The sequence below is a fragment of the Ornithorhynchus anatinus genome, chromosome 1 (assembly GCF_004115215.2).
Source record: "Ornithorhynchus anatinus isolate Pmale09 chromosome 1, mOrnAna1.pri.v4, whole genome shotgun sequence".
Lineage (NCBI taxonomy): Eukaryota > Metazoa > Chordata > Mammalia > Monotremata > Ornithorhynchidae > Ornithorhynchus > Ornithorhynchus anatinus.
In genome coordinates this window covers 72,726,082-72,752,312 of record NC_041728.1, presented here as the reverse complement: position 1 = coordinate 72,752,312, position 26,231 = coordinate 72,726,082, and the positions used below count along the sequence as shown (strand labels likewise).

Genomic DNA, 26,231 nt, shown 5'->3' with positions numbered 1-26,231 from the left:
CTTAATGAGGACTATATACCAACAAATGTTTACAGGCAATCGACTTAGGTTCGAAATTGGGGGACTGGAAATGAGTTCAGGGTGTCATCTTCAAATATGCTAGGTGGCAATATGGTAAACAAATGTGTGCCCAAGTTATATTTTGCCAGAAGGTGTGCTATCTTTGATCTTCATAATTTCTTCTTAGAAGTGCCAGGCCCAGACTTGAAGTACAAACAGTAACACACCAGTAAACTTCAATCTACGTCCCCGTAGCCACTGGGTTTTCAGATGTGCTGAAGGGGATGACAACATATGTCAGTCATCAGCTTCTTGCCACATTATTAAGTGTCTGCAAGCAATTGTACATTTGTTTTGCTTACTATGCATGTCTGAGCTTTTGACTTTTTTTTTGTCCTGATTCTGGTGGCACACACCCAGTAGGTATTCAATAAATAACCAATCCAATAGCAGGTCAGCAAATACCCAGAGTAGGAAAAGAAAGTGGAATTTGGGGTTTTCTACAGCACTGCCCCTGCCACCTCCAAGCACTAATAATGAAAATAATGATAATAATGCGTACTATATAAGCCAAGGGCTGAAGCAGATACAAGATAATCAGTTTGGAAACAATCCCTCCTGCACGTGGCTCCCACTCTAAGTAGGTGGTTGAACAGGTATTGAATCACCATTTTGCAGATGAGGAACTGAGGCACAGAGAATTTACAAGAAGTAACTGCTCAAAGTGGTAGAGATAGGATTAAAACCCAGTACCCTCAACTCACCACCCTGGGCTCTTTCCACTAGGCCATGTTCCTTTCTCAAGACAGCTCTGAAAGGAAATATGCTGGTTCAGAAAGGCAATATGCTGGTGGCAGACATGTAGAATATGAGATTTTCTAATTGTAAGGATGGCATATGTGGAACATTACATGAGAAGCTTGGGTACTCATTGGAAGCGAATCGACACCTTGAAATCACATGCTCATTTTTGGATCCTTGGAAGGATAACGTTTTGGGAGGTACATGAGTTATTTGTGTATAGCTATCACTAAATTATTTTTTTCAAAAAGAAGGACGTATGTTAATAATAAAGAGTTGAATGACTTCACATGCGTATGCAAACAGGGAGTTTAGAATATCAAGAATAAAGTAAGATTATTTATTTTGTTTCCAGTTGGCAACAATTATAGCATAGATTATTCCATATCTGGTGGTTAGTAAATGTACAGTGGGGAATGTGCAACAAAATCATGCTTTCACATACTAAGTCCTGTTCCTCTCGAATTGGGATGTTATTTGCATAATACTCAACACTCCTTTTTTCTCAATCAAGTGAAATCTGTGAAGTGTTTCACTGACCACTGCAATAGTTTCCTTTTTATTGGCGACAGTAATCTGCAAATGTATTTGGGCAGATTTGTGCCTCACTGTCTCTGTGGAGCATGACAGATTGGCGGGGTAGTAAAAGTCTTAAACACTACCACAATCCTGTGAGAATGTGTTTGGGATATAGAGAAGAGAGACAGCTGTTCTTCTATTGTCTTGGTTGAATGTTCACTTCAATGTGTCCTGATTAGGGCAGTGTGAAGCTTTCTTTCCAAAATGTGAAACCAGGCCAAATTTGCCGCGTTTCAGGTTTGCAGACACAATCCAAACCAGCTGGATTTTATTGAAATCCTTTGTGCGCCTGTAAACCTTTCAACGAAACTGGAGCCAGCATTTCTGGACTGTTGGAATAGGCAAAATCTTTAGAGGCTACGTCTATGGTTTTGGAGAGTTTAGAGTTATGAAAGGTCACATGGTGTAACCCACAAATAATTCCTTTGATTGTCTGATTTGATCTCTTGATCTGCATGGGATGGAAGGCGTACCTAGATACCATGCCTCTTTTCAGTCAGATCTTCAGAGGGAAGGAGAAGGCCTGGATTTACTTCAGCCCTCTGACTCTAAGTAGGAAGCCTCTATTTACCTCAACGCTTGCAGTACTCAAATTAAATCATCTGCTGACTTCAGGTCCAGACACATGATCTGTTTAGCAAAGCTGGCAAGAATGAAGAGCTCATTGTATTTATGTTTGGCAAAAGCTTCACTATTATTTTTTACGTGTGCCATAAGTGGAAAGTTTGTGTCTGGTCTGATTGTCTTGTACCTACTCCAGCATTTAGCCCCATGATTTGATATATCATAAGTGCTCAATAAAAACCATAATTATTACAGAATGATTGTTAAAGTCTTGCACTTTGCTGTTTGAGTTAATGAGGAGCTCCTTGCTTATTAGGAGATGTGCCTCCTTGAGTTAAACCTAGTAGAAGAAACAAAGTAACCAAGGAACTGTTTGTTTAGTGATAGGATAAATTTTATTCATTTTAAAAAATGGCTTAGAATCTACAAAAGAAAACAAGGGTGTTCCATTAGCAGAGGGAGCCCTTAAGATTGCAGGGTGCAAGGTAGTATTGTCAAAAAGCATGAACACAAGCTGAGTTTCCTTTTCCTTGAATCACAGTTTGGTAGGAAATCTTGCCTTCCTCTTCAAGCAAGACCAGGCCCACCTTTCCCAGCTAAATGAGATCTTATTATATTTATAGACAACTTTGTGGGAAAGATATCCCACATCGTCCATCAGAAAGCCATTCAGCTGCTTAACAGTGTATGCTGCCAGGAAATTCTTCCTATTATCTATCCTACATCTCTCATGTTGCAACTAAAGCACACTGTCTCCTAATTTGTTCTTGGCAGAGAAAGGGAGCAATTCATCTCCATAATTTTCAAATATGTGAAGACCAAGTATAATTACCCTCTGACTTTTCTTCTTCTAACTAAAAAATTTTAATTCTTTTTACTCTCCCTCAACATCTGAATTTCCAACTTCTTATTCATTTACGAGTGTCTTCTTTAAATCTCTTGGTGTCCCTCTTAAGCTGTAGAAAACAGAACTGTACATCATAAGCCCCTCTGAATCTGAGGGTTTTGTGTTTTATAAGATTACTTCATGACTCATTCATTGTACTGGAGTGCCTCTTTTGTGCAGAGCATGTGGTAGGTACAGAAAAATCAAAAATCAACAATATGGTCTATTCTACTATCATCCATTCATCCCAGTATCCCAATTTTAATCAATTAAATCAATCAGAGGTATTTACTGAGGGCTTACTGTGTGCAGAACAATGAAGTAGGCTTTTGGGAAAGTACAATACCATATAGTTGGTAAACTCAATCCCTTCCCACAAGGTGCTTACAGGGAGGAGACAGACATAAAAATAAATTATAGATGGGGAGATGAATGTAATGTTATATCCTTAAGTGCTGTCGAATTGAGGGTGTGGTGAATATCATGTTCTTAAGGGGTAAAGAACTGACTGCATAGGTGATGCAGAAAGGAAAGTGGATAGGGAAAATAAAAGCTTAGCCAGGGAAGTCCTCTTGGAAGAGATATGATTTAAATAGGACTTCAAAGAAGGGGAGGGTTGTGATTTGTTGGATGTGAAGGAAGAGGGAATTCCAGGCCAGAGGGAGAATGTGGGCAAGGGGTTGTTGGAATGATAGACAAGATCTAGGTTCTAAGATTAGGCTGGCATTAGAGAAGTGCAGTGTTCATATTGGGGTGTAGTAGGGGATCAGCGATGGGGGTAGGCTTCATCAACAAGGCATCTGGTTGGAGAAGAAAACATCTAGAGTGGAGTAGCAGATGAAGGTAGCTCCACAGACTGTGAGAGCATGTAGGGCCGAGAACATTGGGAGACTGGCAGGGAGGGGAACCTGTGGCCATGACGGCAGGCAAAGACAACTCCAATCAGAAGAGGACAGCTGCAGATACAAACAGGCCTGAGCAGATGAGGACATAGCAAAGAAACCTCGAGAAATGTAGCTAGGATCTTTCTAGTAATGAAGAGCGGTTAACCCAATTTAATCACCATTTTTTTCACAAATGACTTCTCAACAAATGCTCACTTAACCTCAGTTTATCCAGGAAACTTCTGAGCAGTTCTTAAGAAAATAGGTAAAGGTCTCACAATTGGAATTGGACTGACCAAAGTAGACAAGCATAATAATGGTATGTGTTAAGCATTTACTATGTGCCAAACACTGCTAAGCATTGGGTTACAGTACAATCAGTTCAGGCACAGTCCCTGCCAGGCATGGGGCTCACAGTGTAAGGGGGAGGAAAAACAGGAATTTAAACCCCATTTCACATGTGAAGAAACTGAGGTTCATAGAAGTGAAGTGGCTTATCCAAGGTCACACAGTAGGAAGTGGTAGATCTTGGATTAGAACCCAGATCTCTTGATTCTCAGGCCTGTCCCCTTTTAACTTGGGGCAGAGGGCATGGGTAGTTTTGGTGCAGGGGTTTGGAGGAGTTGTAGGGAGGGCTAACAGAAACAAGTTAGAATCAGAGACTTGCAGGGGTGGTGTTTGTGACCTCAGTCATCCTGCCTCCTTAATTTCCACAGGTGGCAGTACTGAATGTGATACCCTCTCCATACTTGTGCATCTCATTAAAAATACCGTTGCTCAGCTGACAGTCTTTTTCACACTGTTGACACACTCAAGTTAGTTTCTTCCTGCACTTACAAGTTTATTCCACACAGGGCCCATCACAATTTTTGAGCCTGCCTCTTAGTCTCCAGATCTTCACAGAGATTTTGCTTGAGGAAAGAAAGCCCTATGTAGATTGATATCCATATGGTTATTCTCTCCACTGCAGTGTCCTCTGAAAAATACACTTCTATATCACAATATATGTGTTTGTGTGCATATGTACACATATATTTATATAAATTGTATAATTTAATGTATAGACATATATGAAATGGCTTATTTTGATCTACCAGCTTGAGTGGTGTGACTCACTTGAGCTCACTTTATGGAGGCCGCTTGGAAATTATCCTGTCTGGGGAATCTGTGGTACTGGCTGGGATCATTGGCTAAATAGTGAAAATTTGACTGCATTCTTAGGCTTGGGTTGTTGGAGATCTTATCTATTATTTGTATTCGGAAGACCAAATGTATTGTGGGATATATTCTAAGTAACAGCAATCTGCACTCCACTGGTCACAGAAAGAGGGACAAAACTGAGGGAAATAAGTAAGGGGAGTGAGACAATTGGGGTCCTATGGCTATCCACATTTTTTTTCCAATTAATAAAGTAATTTTATGGAATTCTGCCTTGGGATGACTTTATTCTTGGGAATTTTCTTTTCAGGGCCACAATTTCATTGGGGAATTTTCTAAGAATATGTTTAGAAAAAAATAAGAAAATGGTCTTCTCCCTGTTCACTCTCAGAGTTCTCCATCACCCAGGGATGTTGAATGAAGGGCACTGCCCTCTAATAATCTGTCAGGGATCTTTATTAAAAAATTTCATGTGAAGATCAGAAACTGTGTCTTCTGTTATTACTGCTGGGCCTTGTACAGGGTTCTGCAGCTAGCAGATGCTCAAAACATCAAATGAAGATATGTAGATGAGGTAAGACCATAGGAATAGGAAAATCACCCTAATGAGGATGATTCTCAGAGAATCATTCTCCCTTTCCATCTTGATATTTGCAGCTGTAGATCTCTCGGCCCCCAGGATCACCATCATTTGCCCCAAAATAGAGTGTAAGCTCCTTGTGGGCAGGTAATACATCTTGTGCTTCTGTTGTACTTCCCCAAGAGCTGAGTATACTGCATTGTTTCCAGTGACTCAAAAAATGCCATCATCACTGGTCACTGGAGTGAAATGATTATAAGACCGGTTAGTTAAGTGTGCAATGGTCCATATGCAGCATGGCTCAGTGGAAAGAGCATGGGCTTTGGAGTCAGAGGTCATGGGTTCGACTCCCGGCTCTGCCACTTGTCAGCTGTGTGACTGTGGGCAAGTCACTTAACTTCTCTGTGCCTCAGTTACCTCATCTGTAAAATGGGGATTAACTGTGAGCCTTACGTGGGACAACCTGATTACCCTGTATCAACCCCAGCGCTTAGAACAGTGCTCTGCACATAGTAAGCGCTTAACAAATACCAACATTATTATATGTCCCAGGGGCATTAATATAAGCAACTAAATCATCATCTCTTTGAGGATTTAGGAAGGGGACTAAGAAAAATCTCTTCTCCTTCCAGAGATCTGCAGGCCAGGATTATACAGGTAGGTTCCCTGAAGAAAGTAATAATATGTATATTATTTTTAAAATCTCTGGTGATTGCTTGCTCTGTGACCTTGGGCAATTCACTTAGCGTTCTTTGCTTTAGTTTCCTCAACTGTAAAATGGGGATTAAATCCTACTCCTTCCTACTTAGACTATGAGCTCTAGGTGGGACAGGGACTGTGTCCAACCTGAAAACCTTATATCTACCATAGCACTTAGAACAGTGCTTGATACATTCTATTGAAAATAAATACAGTATATACTCATTCTTATATTAGAAAACATTTATTTGGAGTGGATAGAGCACGGGATTGGGAGTCAGAAGGTAATGGGTTCTAATCCCTGATCCATCACTTGTCTGCTATGTGACCTTGGACAATTCACTTCATTTTTCTGGGCCTCAGCTACCTTATCTGTAAGATGGGAACTGAGACTGTGAGCCCCAGCTGGGACAGGGTCTCATATTCACCCCAGCACTTAATACAGTGCTGGCACATAGTAAGCACTTAACAAATACCATAATTATTATAACAAATACCATAATTATCATTATTGTTATGTGTAAATGCAGATGAAAGTGATCTGTTGGATGTTTCATGGGAGACCATGAAAGATTTTGTGCACCTGGAGTGAATTTGAAGGTAACTGGACTTAAGGTTTTGTGTGGAAAGCAGGAAGAATTCTGTGGTTTTGGCTGGGTAGGGTATTTATTTTAATCAAAACTTAATGTAAAGCTCCTGGGGAAAAATTCATTTAAGCTGAAACAGAAGTAGATATCTTCTTATGGAAACTGATACCTCACAATTCATTGCCCTCTTGGTTTCATGCATATAATGGACAATATCTGCCAGTTACATAAGTACAAGAAATGATATAATTAACTCAGTACAACTTTGTTACTTTCTCTCTTGAATGAGTTAATAGCGGATAAAGCATGGACATGGGAGTCAGCAGGACCTGGGTTCTAATTCCGCTCTGCCACATGTCTAGAGTGTGACCTTGGGTAGGACACTTAACTTATCTGTGCCTCAGTTACCTCATCTGTAAAATGGGGATTAAGAGTTTAAATCCCCTGTGGGAAAGGGACTGTTTCCAACCTGATTAATTTATATCTACTCCAGCACTTACAACATTGCTTGGCACAGAGTAAGCACTTAACAAGTACCATTATTATTTCTATTATTATTCAACTCTCTAGTCCTTTAAGAAAGAAAATAGATGATAGTATTTTCTGTATTCAATTATTCAACCAATAAATAAATAAAGATACAAACTATGGCCAGTTCTCAGAGAAGCAGCATGGCCTAGTAGAAAGAACACAGACCTGGGATTCAGAGGGCCGGATTTGTAATTCTGGCTCCTCTGTGTACCTTCTGAGTGACCTTGGACAAGTCACCTAACTTCTCTGTACCTCAATTCCCTCATCTGCAAAATAGAGGTTCCATACCCCACCTCGCTCCCACTTAATCAGGTTCCACATGGAGCCTATAGTTTACCTTATACCTATGCTAGTGCTCAACACATAGTAAGCACCTAACAAATGTCACAATTATTATTCTCCACTTTGTATGTTACTGGAAGTCAGGAAGAGCGGAGATCAAGTCAATACACAGCTGGCCTGGGGGGCTGGGAATGGGGTGGAGTCAGAGGAGGAATGATTGGACTCTGTCCCCCTATCACCCCACACCCCTCTTGAGGATGACCCCAAAGACTTGCCCCACTCCCACCCATTCCTACAGTGCTCATAGAATAAATGGTGCCATCACTGGTGAGGGTCCAGCAGGTAGTTTTCTCAAGTTTGGAAAAAGTAGTGGGAGGATCTGGAGATGGGGAGGGGTTGGTAGTGGTCCTGCATCATCTGAGAGCCCCTTGGCTCCCACTGTGTCTTCCAGCCTCAACAAGCTGTCCTCCATCAGGCTGCTGGAGAAGCAGTATGTCTTAGTGAAAAGAGAACAGGCTTGAGAGTCAGAGGTTGTGGGTTCTCTCTGCCACTTGTCAGTTGTGTGCCTTTGGGCAAGTCACTTAACTTCTCTGTGCTTTACTTACCTCATCTATAAAATGGGGATTAAGACTGTGAGCCCCACGTGGGACAACCTGATTACCTTGTATCTACCCCAGCATGTAGAGTGCTCAACACATAGTAAGTGCTTAACAAATGCCATTATTATTATTATTGTTATTATTATTATTATTAAAACAGTGGGGCTATGCATTATGGCCTAATAGAAAGAGCACAGGCCTGGTAGATGATCTGGGATGTAATCCCAACTCTGCAAGTAGTCTGCTGTGTGACAGGGGTCAAGTTACTTAATTTCTCTGTGCCTCAGTTTCTTCATCAGTAAAATGGAGATCCAATGACCCTTCCTAGCTAGACTGTGAGCCCCATGCTGGATTGTTTCCAAAATTAATGTGTATCTACTCCAGTGCTTAGAACTGTGCTTGACACCTAATAAGCACTTAAATATAATAATGATAATAATTATAGTAATAATTGTTTTTCATTCCTTAGGTGGAGGGATTTGGATATTGTGTCAAAATAGAGCCCAAATTGATGTGGGGCCTGGGCATTTCCCAGTGAACTTCAAAATCTTCAATTTAGCCATTAGTTGGAACCTCTTTTCAAACCCTGTCCACCTACTGAAGAGGAAATGGTCATACTATGACATTAGAAATGGGCAGAACAGAGAGTAAAGCTTCTTCATGATCTACAATTTGGATAATCAGTAAAAACAGCCCAGGTTTGGGAGTCAGAGGTTGTGGGTTCTAATCTCAGCTCCATCATTTCTCTGTTGTGTGACCTTGGGCAAGCCACTTAACTTCTATCTGCCTCATTACCTCATCTGTAAAATGGGGATTAAGACTGTGAGTCCCATGTGGGACAACCTGATAACCTTGTATCTACCCCAGCGCTTAAAACAGTGCCTGGCATATAGTAAGCACTTAACAATACCAACATTATTCCCCACTTCTAGACTGTGAACCCACTGTTGGGCAGGAAGTATCTCTATTTGTTGCTGAATTGTACTTTCCAAACGCATAGTACAGTGCTCTGCACACAGTAAGCATTCAATAAACACGATTGAATGAATGAATAATCAATCCACAAATACTAGAATTTGCTGAATTATGTTCATTAGATAGGTTTCTTTAGGTAATGTTTCAATTTACCACACCTCTTTCAATATTAACGGAGTGTTTATTGAGTGCCTACTATGTGCAGACCACTGTACAAAGTACTCAAGAAGACTGTAATAGAGGTCAAAATGGTAAAGTTTGGAGAAGCTCATGGTCTAATGGGTGAGTCAGACACAAGTAATTTATAAATAGGAAGGAAATGAGAATGGAGAGATGGGCCAGTGAATAAATAGCTGCCTAAAGAATGTGTAACAAGTGCTGAAGATGCATACATGCTGAGTTGGTGCACAAATGCAGAGGTGGTAGTTAGGAAGAAATTAACTTGGGAGGAGTAAGCATTAATTGGGAGAAGACTCCTGGAAAAAATGGATGTTGGCAATGGGATGTTATGTATTTGCAGAGGGAAGGAGTTTGGGACAGGAGTAAACAAGGAATAGGAGACAGGGAAGTTGAAAAGAGGCATATGAGAAGGTGAGTTTGGGAGGAATTGAATGAATAAACTGATTTGTAATGGGAGCAGAGTGAATGAAGAGGGAAAGGTTGATGGACAGTTTTAAAGCCAATTGTCAACGATTTATGCTTGATGTAGAGAGGGATAGGCAACGATTTGAGGTTTTAAGGAGAGGAGAGTTGTGCAGAATGATATTTTAGAAAAATCATCAAGTGCAAAGTTCAGACTAAAATGGGTAGAGATTGGTTGTAGGAGCATACATGTTAGAATTATATATATAATTCTATATATTTAAATTGATGCCTGTTCACTTGTTTTGATGTCTGTTTTTCCCCCCTTCTCTGCCCCTCTCCACCCCCAACAGACTGTAAGCCCAGTGTGTGTGGGGATTGTCTCTCTTTATTGCTGAATTGCTCTTTCCAAACACTCTGTGAAGTGCTCTGCACATAGTAAGCGCTCAATAAATATGATTAAATGAATGAACGAATGAGCGAGATTAGTAAAGATGGTGATGGAATAATCAAACCAGGATATAACAGTACCTGGATATGTGTGGTCACTTTGGGTGGAGAAGAAAGGTCAGATCTGGGAAATTCTATAGAGAAAAACCTGACAGGAAGTAGCAGTGTACTGCATATGAATAGAAAGAGAGAGAAAAAAGAAAGAGGGATATCAAAGAATAATCCCAAGGCTGTGGGCTTTGGAGATAGGGAAGATTGTGGTGGGACTGTCAATTATACTAGAAAAAGTTAGTGAGATGATTGCCTTAGGGCACATTATTGTGGGGTAGAGGTGAGGTGCCTGAGACTCAGCTGCTGGCAAGTGGTAAAATGGCAGGGGCTATAAATTTTATAGCATTCACTTGAATCAGAAATGATGCCTATCAGATTATCACATGACCTGGAAGATGACCAGAATGGTTCTGGTATGACGGGACTGGGCATGGAATCCTAGAGAATCACTAAGTTTGAAGGTTCAAACACACTTCTTTCTGTATGTTTGGGGTGTGCCTGTGGTGTAATGACATCACAAAGAATGCTGTATGCCTATATAGCAAGATGTAATGACATTGGGAATATAACTGGAAGGGACAGCAGATGTTTCTCTGCCACAGGGCTGCAAAATGCCCAAATCCAACTGGGTACTGAAGTTAGAAGTGTGAATTTATGGAGGAGGTGAGAAGCCAGGGTCAGCAAAAATTTGTAGTTATTTGCATCAAGGTAGTTAGGAGTGAGTATGAAATGAGAAGAGATTGAAAACAGAACTTTGAGGGACATTCACAGTTAGCAGACGTATTTGGTCAACAAGGTAGTTGGAGGAGAGGAAGTGAAGGTATTGGGTATGAGGGGCATGAGGCCCCTTTGCGGAGTTTTTCAGGCAATAAGACCAGGGAGGTGTGGCAATAGGTGGATGGTGCAGTGGTATCCAGTTAAGACTTTTTTTTAAGATAGGTGAGAATCAGGCATGTTTGAAAGCAAAGGAGCCATTAGAAAGTGAGTCATTAAAGATGGCAGAGAGGAAGAAGGGTAGGCGTTCGTGACTTTTAGAAGGTGAAATGAGACTGGAGTAAGGGCACTGATAGAAAGGACATAGTTTTTCAAATATCATATTTACTTATGGAATTGCCTCCACTGTATAATTTCTCCAACCCAATGGAAGGGGGTTCAGTGGTAGTGATAATAAATGTCATATTCATTGATCATTTACTGTATGCAGAGCACTGTATTAAGGTCTTGGGAGAGTACCACATAACAGAGTTGGTAGACACTTTGCTTAATTTCCCCAAGAAGCCTTTTCTAACTAGCCTTCTTTTCCCCACTTCTGTCTCCCTCTGTGTTGTCTATGTACCTCAATCTGTGACCTTTGGACACTTGATATTCTCCCCACACCCAAGCCCACAGCACTTGTGTACAGATCTTTAAATTATATGTTGTAAATTATTTCTTCATCATTAATGTCATTCTACCCCTCTAGACTGTAAACTGGTTATGGGCAGGGAACATGTCTGCTCTTTATGTTGTACTCTTTCAAGTGCTCGGTACAGTGCTCTGCATATAGTAAGTGCTCAATAAATAAATTAATTGATTGAAATAAAACATTACACTTGTATTATATAATTGTAAGCAGTGAGAGCTGCATATCTGGGGCAGGAGGAGAAGCAGAAGGCTGATAATGACAGCACAGTGTGTGGGTGGAAGTTAATTCATTGGGAGTTTATTTTATGCAGCACCTGGAGGAGTGTAGTAGAAGTAACAGATGCAGACTCAGGTGTCTGTTTACTATCCCCTTCCTTCTCTGTTGTTTACTTTTGTTCTTTTTGCTTCTTACTTTTTATTGCTAGATATTTAATTCTTGTATGGTCCATTTAGTACCCCATCCTTGTTTTATTGTTGCAAAAATTATGTAAAATGGGGGCAAGTATGCAACTGATAATTCTCAGAACCGTTATATTAGATAACCTTGTTATGAGTCACAGATATAGTTTAGGATGCTATTTTTAGTTCTAGCTTAGCATGGAGAAAGGGAGCAATATCTAGATGTATATACAGTAAAAGTTTCTTTTGACAACTTGTACCCATGCAATCTTCTAAAACTCAGAGTGACCAAAATTACTACTCTTGAACTTTTTTTAATGGTATTTGTTAAGTACTTATGTGTCCACAATGGTTGTAAGCCCTGGGGTAGGTATGGGTTTATCAGGCCTAATACAGTCCCTGTCCCAGATGGCAAGCAGCATAGTGTAGTGGATAGAGCACGGGGCTGGGAGTCACAAATTCATGGCTTCTAATCCCAGCTCTGCCACTTGTCTGCTGTGAGACCTTGGGCAAGTCACTTAGCTTCTCTGTGCCTCAGTTACCTCATCTGTAAAATGGGGATTGAGACTGTGAGCCCCACATGGAACAAGGGATAGTGTGCAACCCAAATTTCTTGTATCCACGAAGGGCTTAGTACAGTGCTTAACAAATGTCATAATTATTATGGGGCTCACAGTTTAAGTAGGAGGGAGAAGAGGTATTGAGCCCCCTTTTTGAAGTTGAGGAAATTCATTTGACCTTTTACTGGTTCCTTAGCTCTGAAGGCCTACAAATTTTAAGAGTCTGTTGAAAGAAAGTACTGATATTTATTCTCAGTAAAGGAGTTCATTAAACCAGATGGATTCGCTGTTTTTGATACCCCACTCTTATTTTATTCCAGATGCCCAGTAATTGGGTGATTGTAATTGTAGGACTCTATATCCAGGGGAATATTGCACACAAAAAGCATGAAGCAATCTTCTAACTATTCTGTGTTGATCAGGCTTTTATCCATGCATTGTTTCCAGTTGGGGATTGGCTTTCTTAAATGAGATGTGGAAAATTTGGAGAAGAGTCAGGAAAGATCTTCAGACTTTATTCAATAGCTCCAAAATGGTCAAAGGGATTTGAGACTTGAGAAAGGCAGAAGGGTAGTCTTAGCAATAGCCAAATGAAAAATATTAATGATAATTCTTATTCATTCAGCAATAATATTATTATAATGTATTCATTATTATTATTGTATTAAGCACTTTGTTCCAAGCATTCTCATAAGCACTAGGCAGATATGGTCTTAGTGGGAGGGACAAGAAGTATCTAATCCCCATTTTACAGTAAGGATACTGAGGCAAAGAGAAGGTAAGAGACTTGCCCAAGGTCATACAGTCAGAAAGTGGTAGAGGCAGGATTAGAACCCAGGTCCTCTGACTCCTAGACCAGCCTGGAAGGTGCAAATTATATTGACCAACTGAAATTGGAGTAAGCGCATGAGAATTGTCTGCTTTTTAGCCAGGATTGCCTGAGCAGCCCCAGAACACTGTCCTCTGATCCTCCTCTCCCAAGCCACCCCTGCCCATTCCCAACACCAAGCAGGAACTAAAATGCCAGTAGTGAAGAATGAGAAGCAACAGTGAGTCCCTGTTCTTCCTCCTTCCTTTCTCTTCTTTTCTCTCTCTTTTTCACCTCCATATTCTTTAGCAAGGCATAGTGAAAACATCACAGACTTCGGTGTCAGAGGATGTGGGTTCTAATCCTACCTCCTGAGTGACCTTGGTCAGGGCACTTAACTTCTCTGTCCCTCAGTTACCTCATCTGTGAAATGGGAATTAAAACTGTGAGCCCTATGTAGGACAGGGACTGTATCTAAACTGATTACCCTGTATCTACCCCAGAGCTTAGAACAGTGCTTGCCACAAAGTAAGCGCTTAACATATACCACAATTATTAATCGTTATTATTTCCTCATGCTGAACATGAAAAGGGGCCATCCCTGGTCCACAGTTCAACATCTCTGGATGTCTGTTGGGGATTCTCTTTGATGCCTTGGAAACCCGACCCAAATTATAGACAGAACTTCCTACAAGACTCCTATGCTTTGTTTATTTTCTACTCTCACAAACAATACAGAGAGATGAACTCTGTAGGCCAAGAATGAATCACTTGTGTCAGGAAATGGATTTTCACAACTTATTTTACATCAAGGGCAATGGCATAATTAGGGATATTCTTCTAATACAGTTGGAAGGACCATAGATAAAGCATAGGCCTGGAAGTCAGAAGGACCTAAATTCTAATCCAGACTCTGCCACTTTGCTGTGTAAACTTGGGCAAGTCGCTTAACTTCTCTGTGCCTTAGTTTTCTCATCTGTAAAATGGGAATTCAGTGCCTGTTCTCCCTCCCACTACGACTGTGAGCCCCCGATGGAACAGGCACTGTATCTGAACTGATTGCATTTATGCCAACACTTAGTATATTACTTGGCACAAAGTAAGCATTGCACAAATACCATTATTATCATTATCTGAAAGCTGTATAAATTGTGTGCATGGATGCTACTTTGAACTTAAGATGAACACTACCTGTTCTTGAATCCATTCCTCTACAAACTTCTATTCACTTTCCCTGATTAATTTCCAACACCCTAAGGCATACATTTCTTTTGTCAACCCTAGAGCTTTTGAACATATATAAACCCTCCTTAGTTATCGTGTAAATAAAAATATGTATTAATTTGTGTATACACATATATGAATACATGTACGTTATATTCTCATTCATTTTGACCACTCAAGTGGTAAATAATTTTAAGCTTTTATATTCCATTATAGTGTAAGCACTTAATGCACAGAAATGTATTGCTTATTTATTCTGTAATGTCCAAACACTAAATAAATTGCATTGCACCAATGGATTTTAATCCTGTTGCTACTGATACTACAATGTGAATTTTCATTAACGTGAGGTTCGGCAAGTGTGTAACCTCCAGGCTATAGGAGAAGTGGATGTTCCAAGAATTGATTGGACAAATAAATGATTTTATATAGTTGTAATTGGTTCTCTTTGAAATGTGAGCAACTAAGGGGGTTGCCAAATGATTCTGTCATCTATTTGAAATTATATTTTGTTAGGTATATATTTTTTTCTTCCACTGTATTCATCCCACATCACTTTCTAAAAACAATGCTGTTACGGTAGAAATGCCCATATTTGTTTTCTAAATGCAAATAACCTAACTCCTACTGATTAGGCCTGAAAATTATTGCTATGTAAAATTCCAGCTCTAACCACAGAAGCTGGTTTGTGATTGCTCTGAATAGAGTAGGATAAAGTAGTCAATGGGGCCCAAGGCAGTATTTTGGAGTGGCATATCATGGGTCTGGAAATCAGAGGACCTGTGTTGATGACTGTGGGCAAGTTGTTTGGCTTCTCTGTATGTTTTCTCCTATGCAAAATAGGGATGATGATACTTATTTTTCCTACTGACTTCACAGAACTGTTGTAAGGGCAAAAATGAGCTCATGTGAGAGGATTTGGGGAACAAAAACACTAGAAAATGTAGGAATCATCACTATATTTCCGTACTTTAAATTGAATTCCACACACACCTATGTATTTTATGTCCTTAAAAAATTACCATAATCTTGATATTTGAACTTTGGCAGCTGAAAAATTTAGAAACATCTGGATTTAATGTTCTTCACATGTATAATGCCTTGTTTACTCATGTTTTGCAGAGTTATTGAAAGCACGCTTTATCTAATTGGGGTATGTAATTGTCAATAGCATAGTGGAATCTGAATTAATGCAGCTATTGAGTCTTTTGCTATATTTTTATCCTCAAAAATTGTTAATCAGTTTGACATTTTTAGGATTAAACTTTAGATCCTCTGGTAAACTCTATGCTGCAAGTATTTTATTTTAAAATTAAATAGTGTATCAATGGTATGTCTGCTATATTCCTAGCAAACTGGTCACTCTCAGTCTAAAATCTAAATTTTTTTGCATATAAGAAATTTGTTTTATCAGGAGGCACACTTTAAAACATTATCCCAAAAAGTTGCATGGGAAAGTTTCAAAATTTTGATATGAAATTCGGGTTTTCTCCTTCCTTGATGAAATCCTTGTAAAAATTATTCACTTGTTCTACTAGACTCACCTCTTTAATAAAACAATGCAGAAATGCATATTTTTAAATCACTTAGTTCAGTGGCCTGCACACTGTAAGTGCTCAATAAATATGATTTAATGAATGGAATGAGTAAATGAATGAATTTCTCCCAAAACTAGTGTTGTAATTTGCAGGTAGATGTAGAAAGAACCCACGACAAGAGAAAGTAGCGAAAACTGTTCTTGAGACACATTCATACTCCCTGTCTGGTCATTAATGGATCACTACTTAATAATTAAGAGTGATAGTTTCATGAGGACCACAAAAATACATGAGCAAATGAAATATGACAGGTTCCAATTCAAAATGCACAAATTTTAACAAGCACTACTGGAGTATAGCATTGCCTGAATAATATCTAATATCTGGCGGCAAATGTTCCATGCTACATGATTGATCCTGTGGAATTGGATGCTTCAACGAGTATGGAAATAGAGATTTTAAGGGCAATTTTAATCATGCAACTTACTGAAGCATGACCTGCTGTGGAGTATATGATGGAAAATCTTGCATAAATACTCTTCAGTTAGGGAAAGGGTGCTGCAGGTGCACTGGACGTGAAGGTAAGTGCCTAAGGTGCCAATGTAAGCTTCTCTGCATTCCTCATTTCTGGAGCAAGTTATATTTTCTTTGTTTAAGGTAACAATGCAAGTCTCATCATCACTGCACTTATCCATATCCTGCCAGCATTTTGACTGAAATGTTTCAAAGCGTTGCCTAGACAAAGAAGGAAGAACAAAATTAATGACTTCTTTATTAAAAGAGTTGCCCCATCATTTCCTTCACTCTAATTTTGTACTTGTGAGTTCCATTTTTGACATTTCAAATATCAATATTTGCAAAATATATGGGGATGCCCACATTTGGGAGACCATATGAGAAGATAGGACATCAGTAGTGTGGAGGGGAAGAGAAAGGGAATCTACACAGATTCCAAGTCTGAGGAAAGACAGAACATAGGTCTTGGTTTTCCCTTGTCGAATTTTCCTTCGATACAGTGGTTTTACTTGATGAATGATGATTTACAGAACTGACAGTTTTGTTAACAGCAAAAAGAAACCCAAGACGGAGTAAGGTTTGTGGTCAGTCCTTAGCTCTCGTCTGACTTGATGACTATGGGAGAGTCACTTAACCCTCTGTGCTCATCTGTAAAATAGGATTGAGCAGAAATGCTCCTGGGACCCTCCTGCAGCTTAGCAATTGAGAGCTTGGGTAACCTACCCTGCGTATTTTAAATAAAAAGTTACAAATATGAACTTTTTTTGGTATTTTTCCATATAGCTCATTGGAAGATAGGGTGTTTATTTACCATGCATTTTCTCCTACATTCAGGACATCTCTGTGTGAATGTCCTGCTGACACCTCAAGCTCAACATATTCAATAATGAACTTATCTTCTCACCAAAATTTCCACCACCTACCTTTTCCATTTCCAATGATAACTCTACCATTCTTCCCAAATCTGAGGCCCACAACTTTGACATTTTCCTTGACTCCTCTGTCTCTTCCAACCTCCACTATCATTTTACCTCCGAATCCTGTTGATTCTTCCCTTGAAAAATTTCTAGGACCTGCCCTTTCTTCTCCATCCAATTGACCACTCTCCTGTTCCAGGCGCTTGCCATAATGCAGTTTGATTACTACATCACTAGGGCCTCTGCTGGCAGTCTCTCCTTTCTCTCATCCATACTTCACTCTGCTATTGGATTCTTTTTCTAAAGTTTTATTCAGCATGTTATCTCCTCAATCCTCATAAACCTCAACTGGTTACCCATCTTTCTCCACATCTGTAATGTTATTGATGGTTTTAAGCCATAAATATTGACCGGAAGAGCCTCTAGAGACACTTTGCAGATGCCCAGACCCTGGTTAGCTTCTGCTAAATCCTAAAGCCCTTCTGTGTACCTGTTCTTCTAATGAGAAGCAGCAGGGTCTAGTGGATGGAGCATGAGCCTGGGAGTTCTAGGTCCTAGTCCTAGTTCTGCCACTTGTCTGTTATGTCATCTTGGGCAAGTCCCATAAATTCGTTGTGCCTCATTTACCTCATCTGAAAAATGGGGATTAAGGCTGTGAAACCCTCATGGAACAGGTACTACGTCCAACCTGATTGGCTTATTATCTACCCCAGCTTTTGGTACAGTGCCTGGCACATAGAAAGCACTTAACAAATCCCATACCAAAAATGCAGGTGTAATAATAATAATAATGTTGGTATTTAAGTGCTTACTATGTGCAGAGCACTGTTCTAAGTGCCGGGGTAGATACAGGGAAATCAGGTTGTCCCATGTGAGGCTCACAGTCTTCATCCCCATTTTACAGATGAAGTAACTGAGGCACAGAGAAGTTAAGTGACTTGCCCACAGTCACACAGCTGTCAAGTGGCAGAGCCAGGATTCAAACCCATGACCTCTGACTCCCAAACCTGGACTCTTGCCACTGTAGGGGCATCCTGCTCAGTACTCCTAATTTTCTGCAACCATATTGCTGCCACATCCCTACATCTGAAGACACGATGTTTCCCTGAAGGAATGAGGGTCCTCCAGGACCAGCCTACCACCCGTCTCTCAGGGCTATCTCAGGAAGCTCAAAGACAAAGCTCTCCAGACCCACGTGTCTTTGGCTCCCAGAGCTCCTCCCTTAGCCTTTACAGCAAGCAGACACCAAGACCGGAGATCTAAACAAGTTTCTTAAGATAACAGTGAAAAGCAATCCAGTTCAAACCACTTTTCCCTGGAATTAATACTTCCCCCCACACACACACATCTCCCCAAGAACTCTCTTTACTTTCTTTTAGCATCTCAGGGTTCACAAGGTTTTGGTCCTTTGCTCTTGGAGCATTTCTGGGTCCAGGCTCACCCTCTCTGAATTATTTGGTCACAAGGTATCTTTTTTTCCTCTTCTTCAGGAGAGACTCTTCTGGAATCCTAGCTACCAAACTAGGAACCACCAGGGTAACCCAACCCAATTCTGCTTCCTCTCCGACCTCATTCAGTGTCTGTACAGGATCTACAACAAGAGCTTATCATGTATTCTGTTCTCCCAGACAAAGCTTGCCTTACTTCTTACACCCAAGAGGGTGGAACATCTTCTTCCAACTACCTGCCTCTCCTCCTATACCCCAACACACACGCGCACACACACTTTTTCCCCAGTCTTTCTCTTTTTTGTCTAAGTCTTTACCTTTAACTCAGGAATGAGTCATGTTGTTTTCTCTTCCCTCTCCTAAGCAGAAGCTCTTAACCATTTGCTTTGATGTACTTAATCAGCACTCTCACTCCTACTTATCCAATTTCTTGAGTGTCCAATTAATGCAATATCTTTTACTGAATGTTTGGGAAGTACAGAATAATGAAATTACACATGTGCTCATACTAATTGAGCACAAATATATCAGTGAATGTTGAGGATATAAATAAGTTCATAAATGTCAGCATGAGATACTGTAGAGGTAGCTGGTTCTCATCTCCGAATTTGTGATCACTTATATATTTCTCTCAGGGTTTGGTTGAGAGGTGATACACAATGTCCAGTATTTGAGTGACACAAGCTCTACTTCTCTAACGGACCAATGGAAGACAAATCTGGTCTGCCATCTGTAATCCAGGTTCTCACAACTGAAATCTGGTGGACCTGATACAAATTAATTTTTAAAACCCTGTCAAGAGAACTAAATTATTCTATCTTTTTTTTTCTTTCAAATGATTGGAGTTTGCTGTTTGGGAAAGGGGTAATGTTTAGTTTACCCATGGAATCTCAGATAAATGCTTTAACATGTAAATATTTTAATTCATAAGAGGTTTCACATAAAAAAATAATTTGAGGCAAAATAGACATAAATGTCCTTGGCATTTTGGAGAAAAAAGGTAAATGTTTTATGAAACACCCTAGATATCACGATTAGTCAAGAAGCTAAGCAAAGTCCAGCACTACTCTAAAGGATAAAATAATAGCCCATTACCTGAAAATATGATTAAAATATTGCTAATCATTCCACAGTCAGGAGAGTTTGTGCTAAAGGTGGGCTGCAGGCAACCATTTCTTATGCTAGAGTGCTAAGGTATTATTTAAACAATTCAATAAGCAGCTCATGTTGGTGTCTGTTTTCTTCCATAAACACTCTTGTTTCTCATGTTAAAAATGCTTGTCTTTGGTGCTTCATGATATGCCTGCATTTAGCAATAATAGAGAAAACACATTCTCCAGGGTGTGAGTGAGACCATCTGGAAGAGGATCCCAAAATGTGGGGAGAGGGAGAAAGATAGTGGCAAACAGGATGAGGTTAGGGGAACAGAAGGAGTTAGAGAAGGAAGGAAGCAGAGTAAGAGGGAAAGAACAAGGAAAGGGAAAATCAGTAATAGAGGAATAAATGAAATAGAGAGAGCAGGAGCAGGAGGGGTCAGGCCTGGATGTTCTCTTGTGTTGAATGTTACTGGCTGTTGCCATCACCAAACGTCACTCCTGCCACCTGACCTAGTAGAACTGGCCTTTTCTGACTCAAAACAAGTAACGATCCAATTTAATCATTCATATTTCTCTAGGCAGAGAGTGATACTGAGTATTTGGTGGGAATATGCAAGATTAAGCATTCTTTTCATGCTATCTAGGAGCTTACAATTTTGTAGGTAAGACAGCCACTAAGATAAATTATGAGCAGGGGGAAGCAGCAGAGTTTAAAGATACATAAGTTCTACTTGGGGGACTGAAGAAAGAGAACACACAAGAGCTTTGGTGCCAAAGTGCCAGAAGTGGGGAAATAGGATGGAGAAATAAATCAAGGCCTTCTGATGGAGTTGTAATTTCAGGAGGGCTTTGAAAATGGGGAGAGCAGTAGCCTGACAGAAGCAAATGGATGATGGTTTCAGGCAGGAGGGAGTGTGTGAGCAAGAGGTCACAGAAAAAAACAAGTATGAGTTCTGCAAGAAATTGATGCAAAGCTGCATTGCTTATTGGCCCAGGCCTGGAAGTCAGAGGACCTGGGTTCTAACTCCACCTCTCCCACTGGACTACAGTATAAGCTTGAGGAAGTCACTTATTTCTGCCTCAGTTTCTTCAACTGTAAAATAGGGATTCAATATCTGTAGTCCATCCTCCTTACACTTGTGAGCACCATGTGGAACAGGGTCTATAGTCAACTTGATTATCTTATAACTAGCTCAATTCTTAGTAAGGTTCTTGGTACACAGTACGTGCTTAAAATACTATTATTATTATTATTATAATCACCAGAGGTATTGGTGCCAGTTTCCCACCTGCACCAGAGCTGGACTATGAGCCCGCTGTTGGGTAGGGATTGTCTCTATTTGTTGACAAATTGTACTTTCCAAGCACTTAGTAGAGTGGTCTGCACACAGTAAGTGCTCAATAAATATTACTGAATGAATGAATTGGCTGTTTGGAAGTGTGTGGGTCACAGGAAGATCTGCTTCTGTCAATGCTTGAAAAATCCAGCAATAGTCCAGCAGGCATGATTAAGCCACCACATTAATGGTGGTGTCAGCAATAGTGGCTTTCACCATCATTAAGGAAGACAAAGGAGAAGCCTAGGAAACCTTCTCTTCCATTCTTCATCATCTTAGCTGCCCAACCTCCATCATTACCTCCATGGCTGAAGGATTCTTTACTGCCACCCATTCTGGAGGCAAGTTTTTAATAGAGTTCAATGGTCAGGATCAAGCTCCAAATGCATGAATTGAGGACTTAATTGAAACAAATGGTTACTTTAAGTGAATCAACAGCATTTATTGAGTTTTTACCTGATGTGTGGCTGCCCATTTAACTGGAACACCTGTTTACCTTAAGTGAATCTGTCAATGGTATTTATAGGGTTTTTACTTTGTGTAGAGCACTGTACTAAGCACTTGAGAGAAAACAATGCAATTGGTAGACAGAATCCCTGCCCTCAAGGAACTTTAATAGAGCTCATATATTGCCCTCAATCACCCTTTTAGAACTTTCTTGACTAGTTTATATGGTTCATACTCAATTCAGCTTATTATAATCCCACTGAGAATGTTGCATGTCACTTTGTTGTGTCTGAATGTAATCCAGCATAAAATTCCACAGCAGGAGGTCTTTCAGCTCATTGCATGGCCCGAAATTTAGCCAAGCACAAATTTATTGCTTTATATCTTGTTCATTCTAGCTCAGTTTGGAAATTCAGTTGTCCAAATTTTGCACGTATATTGCTCAGCCAATCACCTCCATTCTTTTCTGTCAAAAATGTGGTTTGGTGGTTTGTTTTTATAGAAATGTATGAATTCAGTTGCTTTCAAGCACAATGACTGGGAAACACACTGTGTATCACTTCTGTTAAGTGGCTTTATTTAGATGCTAACCATTTAGGCACTAGAGAGTCTGGTGAACTCTTATACCTGTTGTGGTTTTTTTTATTTATGATACTTATTAAAAGTATCTGTTTCAAACCAGAACAGAAAGTTTTTTGTATTCCATTCCCATCCCACTGGGTCCAATTAAAGCTTTTATCACATATCTTTAGTGAAATTAATTGAAATGGCCCTGTAAAATCTTTTTAACTGGAGTGGCTGGGAATAAAGGATGAACAGGCAGTTGAGTTTAAAGAAAGGTCACTGAAATGTGAGGAAAAAAATCCCAAGACTTGGCATCAATTTTCTCACAGTCTGGTCACATACCAATACCACCTCACCCCTTATCATCCAAAATAATTTAAAGAAGATGCTGGAACATATGATGTTAGGTCAGGTAGGACTTTCTCAAGTTTTTGAAGTAATTTCTGTAATTAAAAATATTATAACTAGCACCTCACTAACCCAAAGCTTATATAATTCAAATGTACACTGTTGCATCTCAAAATTAGCACATTTAGACCACATCTTTCTAGAGGTCAGGAAAAGAGTACTGGAAAAAAGTGATTGAATATTAAATGTCTTGAATAAACTGTTGATAAATCTTTTTTAAAAAACAAAATAAGGGCAACCATCTTTCCTGGACAGTATAAGCATTTACATGCTTTAAGACAGGAACCTGGACAAAATGACCTCTAAAGGACTTTTCCACCAATAAGATTCTAGTGATTCGGAGAACCAAAATGAGGGTAAAACATGGAAATAAATCAAGAACCAGCAACTTATGTGGACTTTTAAAGAAATCACAAAAGCATATGTGCATGGCACTTTGTAATGGATTTGGAATTGAAATGCCAATGGCTCTCACAGGAAAAATTTAGTTTATGCAATTAGAGTCCTAAAGTAGAAGAGATTAGAGCAGCTGTTCATCTGAATTTTCTGTTGGCTTCTTTCCTGGTTGGTGTTATCTCAGGGGGTAGCAGTTAAAAATATTTTGGAAATCCCAAACAATGTATGATTCAAAATGTTATGATAACTTGAATCTATTTTGATGAATAGAGGTAATGGAAATGAGAAATGATTAATCAATCTATAATTATCAAATGCCTATAGTGTGCAGAACATTGCACTGAGCACTTAAGAATGTACAATATAACACAACTGGTAGACATGATCCCTGCCTACAAGGACCTTCTAGTCCACAGGGGAAGAAAGTAATAAAATACATTACAAATAAGGAAAATAGTAAAGTTAAGAATATTTATCTAAGTACTGTAGAACTGGAGTGATTATGATGTTTAGAAATTATATTAATTTAGATGGCCCTTTTTAACGATTTGCCACCTAAAAAAATCTCTTTCTTTCAATGAATGGTGATTGTCAAAAAATGGTAAGGGAACAGGAATGGTTAATGTTATTGGATGTGCAATTCCATAACATTAGGGTCAAGAGAATTACAGCACAATGCGTTTTGCTAAAAATGAGAAAGTTGTTGAAGGTGGAGTCCTGAAAGCACACAAAATGTTTCAGGCATCAGATGACACCTGCATGTCATAGATAAGGTTAAAAGTTTCATATATCCTCAGACTTCAAAAATCCAGTTGTCTAGACTACATGAGAATTTCTCCTCCCTGGATTCAGTCCCATCCTTTCGATTCACAGCATCATCCATCCAGTCCATCCCACTCCTCACACTGTCCTCTTCTTGAACCACAGCCATCTCAGTGTGATGAGGGATTTCATCATGGCCAAAATCCCCTTCCTCCCCAACCTGTGCCTTCCCCATTTGCTTTTCCTCACCATCCCCAAAACTTGGCTTTTTCTTGATAAATTTTCCCTGTCATAATCTTCAAAGGGTCGTCACCTCTTAAATCCCACTCCACCCCAATTCATTGTAAAAGAGGGAGGACTAGGTCTCTTTCTTTCCATCCAATGCTGCTTTCCCATCCTCCTATCCCCTCTATCCCTCAACTTCTCATTCTTTGAAATCCACATCTTCTCTCTTAGCACCCATTTCTATTATTCTCCCAGATTTAGAGCCCCTTGAGGATCAGCGATCCTGGATAATTCTCAACCTTGTATTCATTCCCAGGGCATAAAACAATGCTTTGAATGTGATAAGTGCTTAGTAAATACTATAATAATAATAATAGTATTTGATAAGCACTTACTTTATGCCAAGTACTGTACTAGAAGCTGGGGCATATTTAAGATAACCAGATCAAATACAGACCCTGTACTACATTGGATTTACAGTCTATGTTGCAGGGAGAACAGATATTGAATCCCCATTTTACAGATGAGGAAACTGAGGCCCAGATAACCTTAATGACTTACCCAAGGTCACAGTGCAAGCAGGTGACAGAGCCAGGATTAGAATCCAGGTCCTCTGTCTCTCAGGCCTGGGATCTTATCAATAGGCCACATTGTTTATGATTACTACCACCCCTCCTCTTCTCATCCGATTTTCTTAGCAATTTTGGTGTCTTTTTCATTTTCCTTCCATCTTACTCCCCTGTACTGATTCATGGGAACAGCATACAAGCTGATTTCAACTTTAACCTTACTTGCTATAGCTCTGCCTTCTCTTTCACTTCACAATGCTCCTACTCTTCCCTCATTGACTTCCAAGTCCATTACCTTCGCTAATATTTCCAGTCCTTAAACTTCAGAAATTTCCAGTACAGATATTTCTCCTCTGTTTCACCCCCAGTGATTTTTCCAATCAAAACTAAATTCCTCTTCTTTGCTCCCAAATGTTCTCCTCCTCCTAGCAATCCCATCAAAATTAACAGCACCTTCTCCTTCTCTCAAGCCTATAATCTTGGCATTAAATCTTCTGAACACTTCTTCATATTCAGTCTGTCACGAAATCCTATTGTTTTTCCTCCATAACACTTTCCTTCATTCATTCCTTCAATCGTATTTATTGAGCATTTATTCTGTGCAGAGCACTGTACTAAGCACTTGGGAAGTACATTCAGCAACAAATAGAGACATTCCCTTCCCACAGTGGGCTTACAGTCTAGGAGGGGAGACAGACATCAAAACAAGTAAACATGCATCATTAGCATCATTATAAATAAATAGAATGGTAGATATATACAAATAATAAAAATAAATAGAATATGTGTATAAATATATACACAAGTGCTGTGAGACAGGAAGGGGGTAGAGCAAAGGAAGTGAGTCGGGGCAATGGAGAGGGAAGGGGGAACAGCTATTTCTTCCTCTCAGTCCCAACAGCCTCGATACTAGTCCAGGCACTTTACCTCTGATGGCTACATCACCCTCCTCATGATCTCCCTGCTTCCACTCTCTCCTCTCTACTCCTGCTGTCCAGATCATTTTTCTCTAACATCATTCTTCACTCATACATCTCTCCACTACCCTGAAACCTCCAGTGGTTCTCATTCCTCTGCATATAAGACAAAAACTCCTGACCACTGACTGTAAAACATTCAATCAATCCTCTCTCCTACTTATCCATTTTCTTTCTCCACTGCACCCCAGCTCACAATTTTCATTCCCCTCACTCAATCAAGATAACCTACTCACTTTTCCCCCTTCACCTCTTTCCCGCTATCAACCTTCTGTTTAGGCCTTTCTCCCTCCAAGAACTTCCTCCATTTCAAATTCCATGAGCCACTGGTTTCCCCTTTTTAAAATACATTCTGAAATCTTGACTTCTCAGGAAATCTTCCTCAATTAATTACTCATCTCCCCTTCCTATATCCTCTTTCAATTTC

At 39.8% G+C, this 26,231-nt stretch overlaps 1 protein-coding gene across 1 annotated transcript in view; it reads right to left on the bottom strand.

Annotated features, from left to right (window-relative positions):
• Nucleotides 1-1,648: 1,648 nt before the first annotated feature.
• Nucleotides 1,649-26,231, bottom strand: part of GFRAL (GDNF family receptor alpha like) — a 34,412-nt gene continuing 9,829 nt past the window's right edge. The window contains exons 4-5 of the mRNA XM_039913821.1: nucleotides 16,629-16,876; nucleotides 1,649-1,743 (exon numbers count right to left, since the gene is read on the bottom strand). Coding sequence (XP_039769755.1) covers nucleotides 1,649-1,743; nucleotides 16,629-16,876 — 343 coding nt within the window. The remainder of the gene's footprint in view (nucleotides 1,744-16,628; nucleotides 16,877-26,231) is intronic.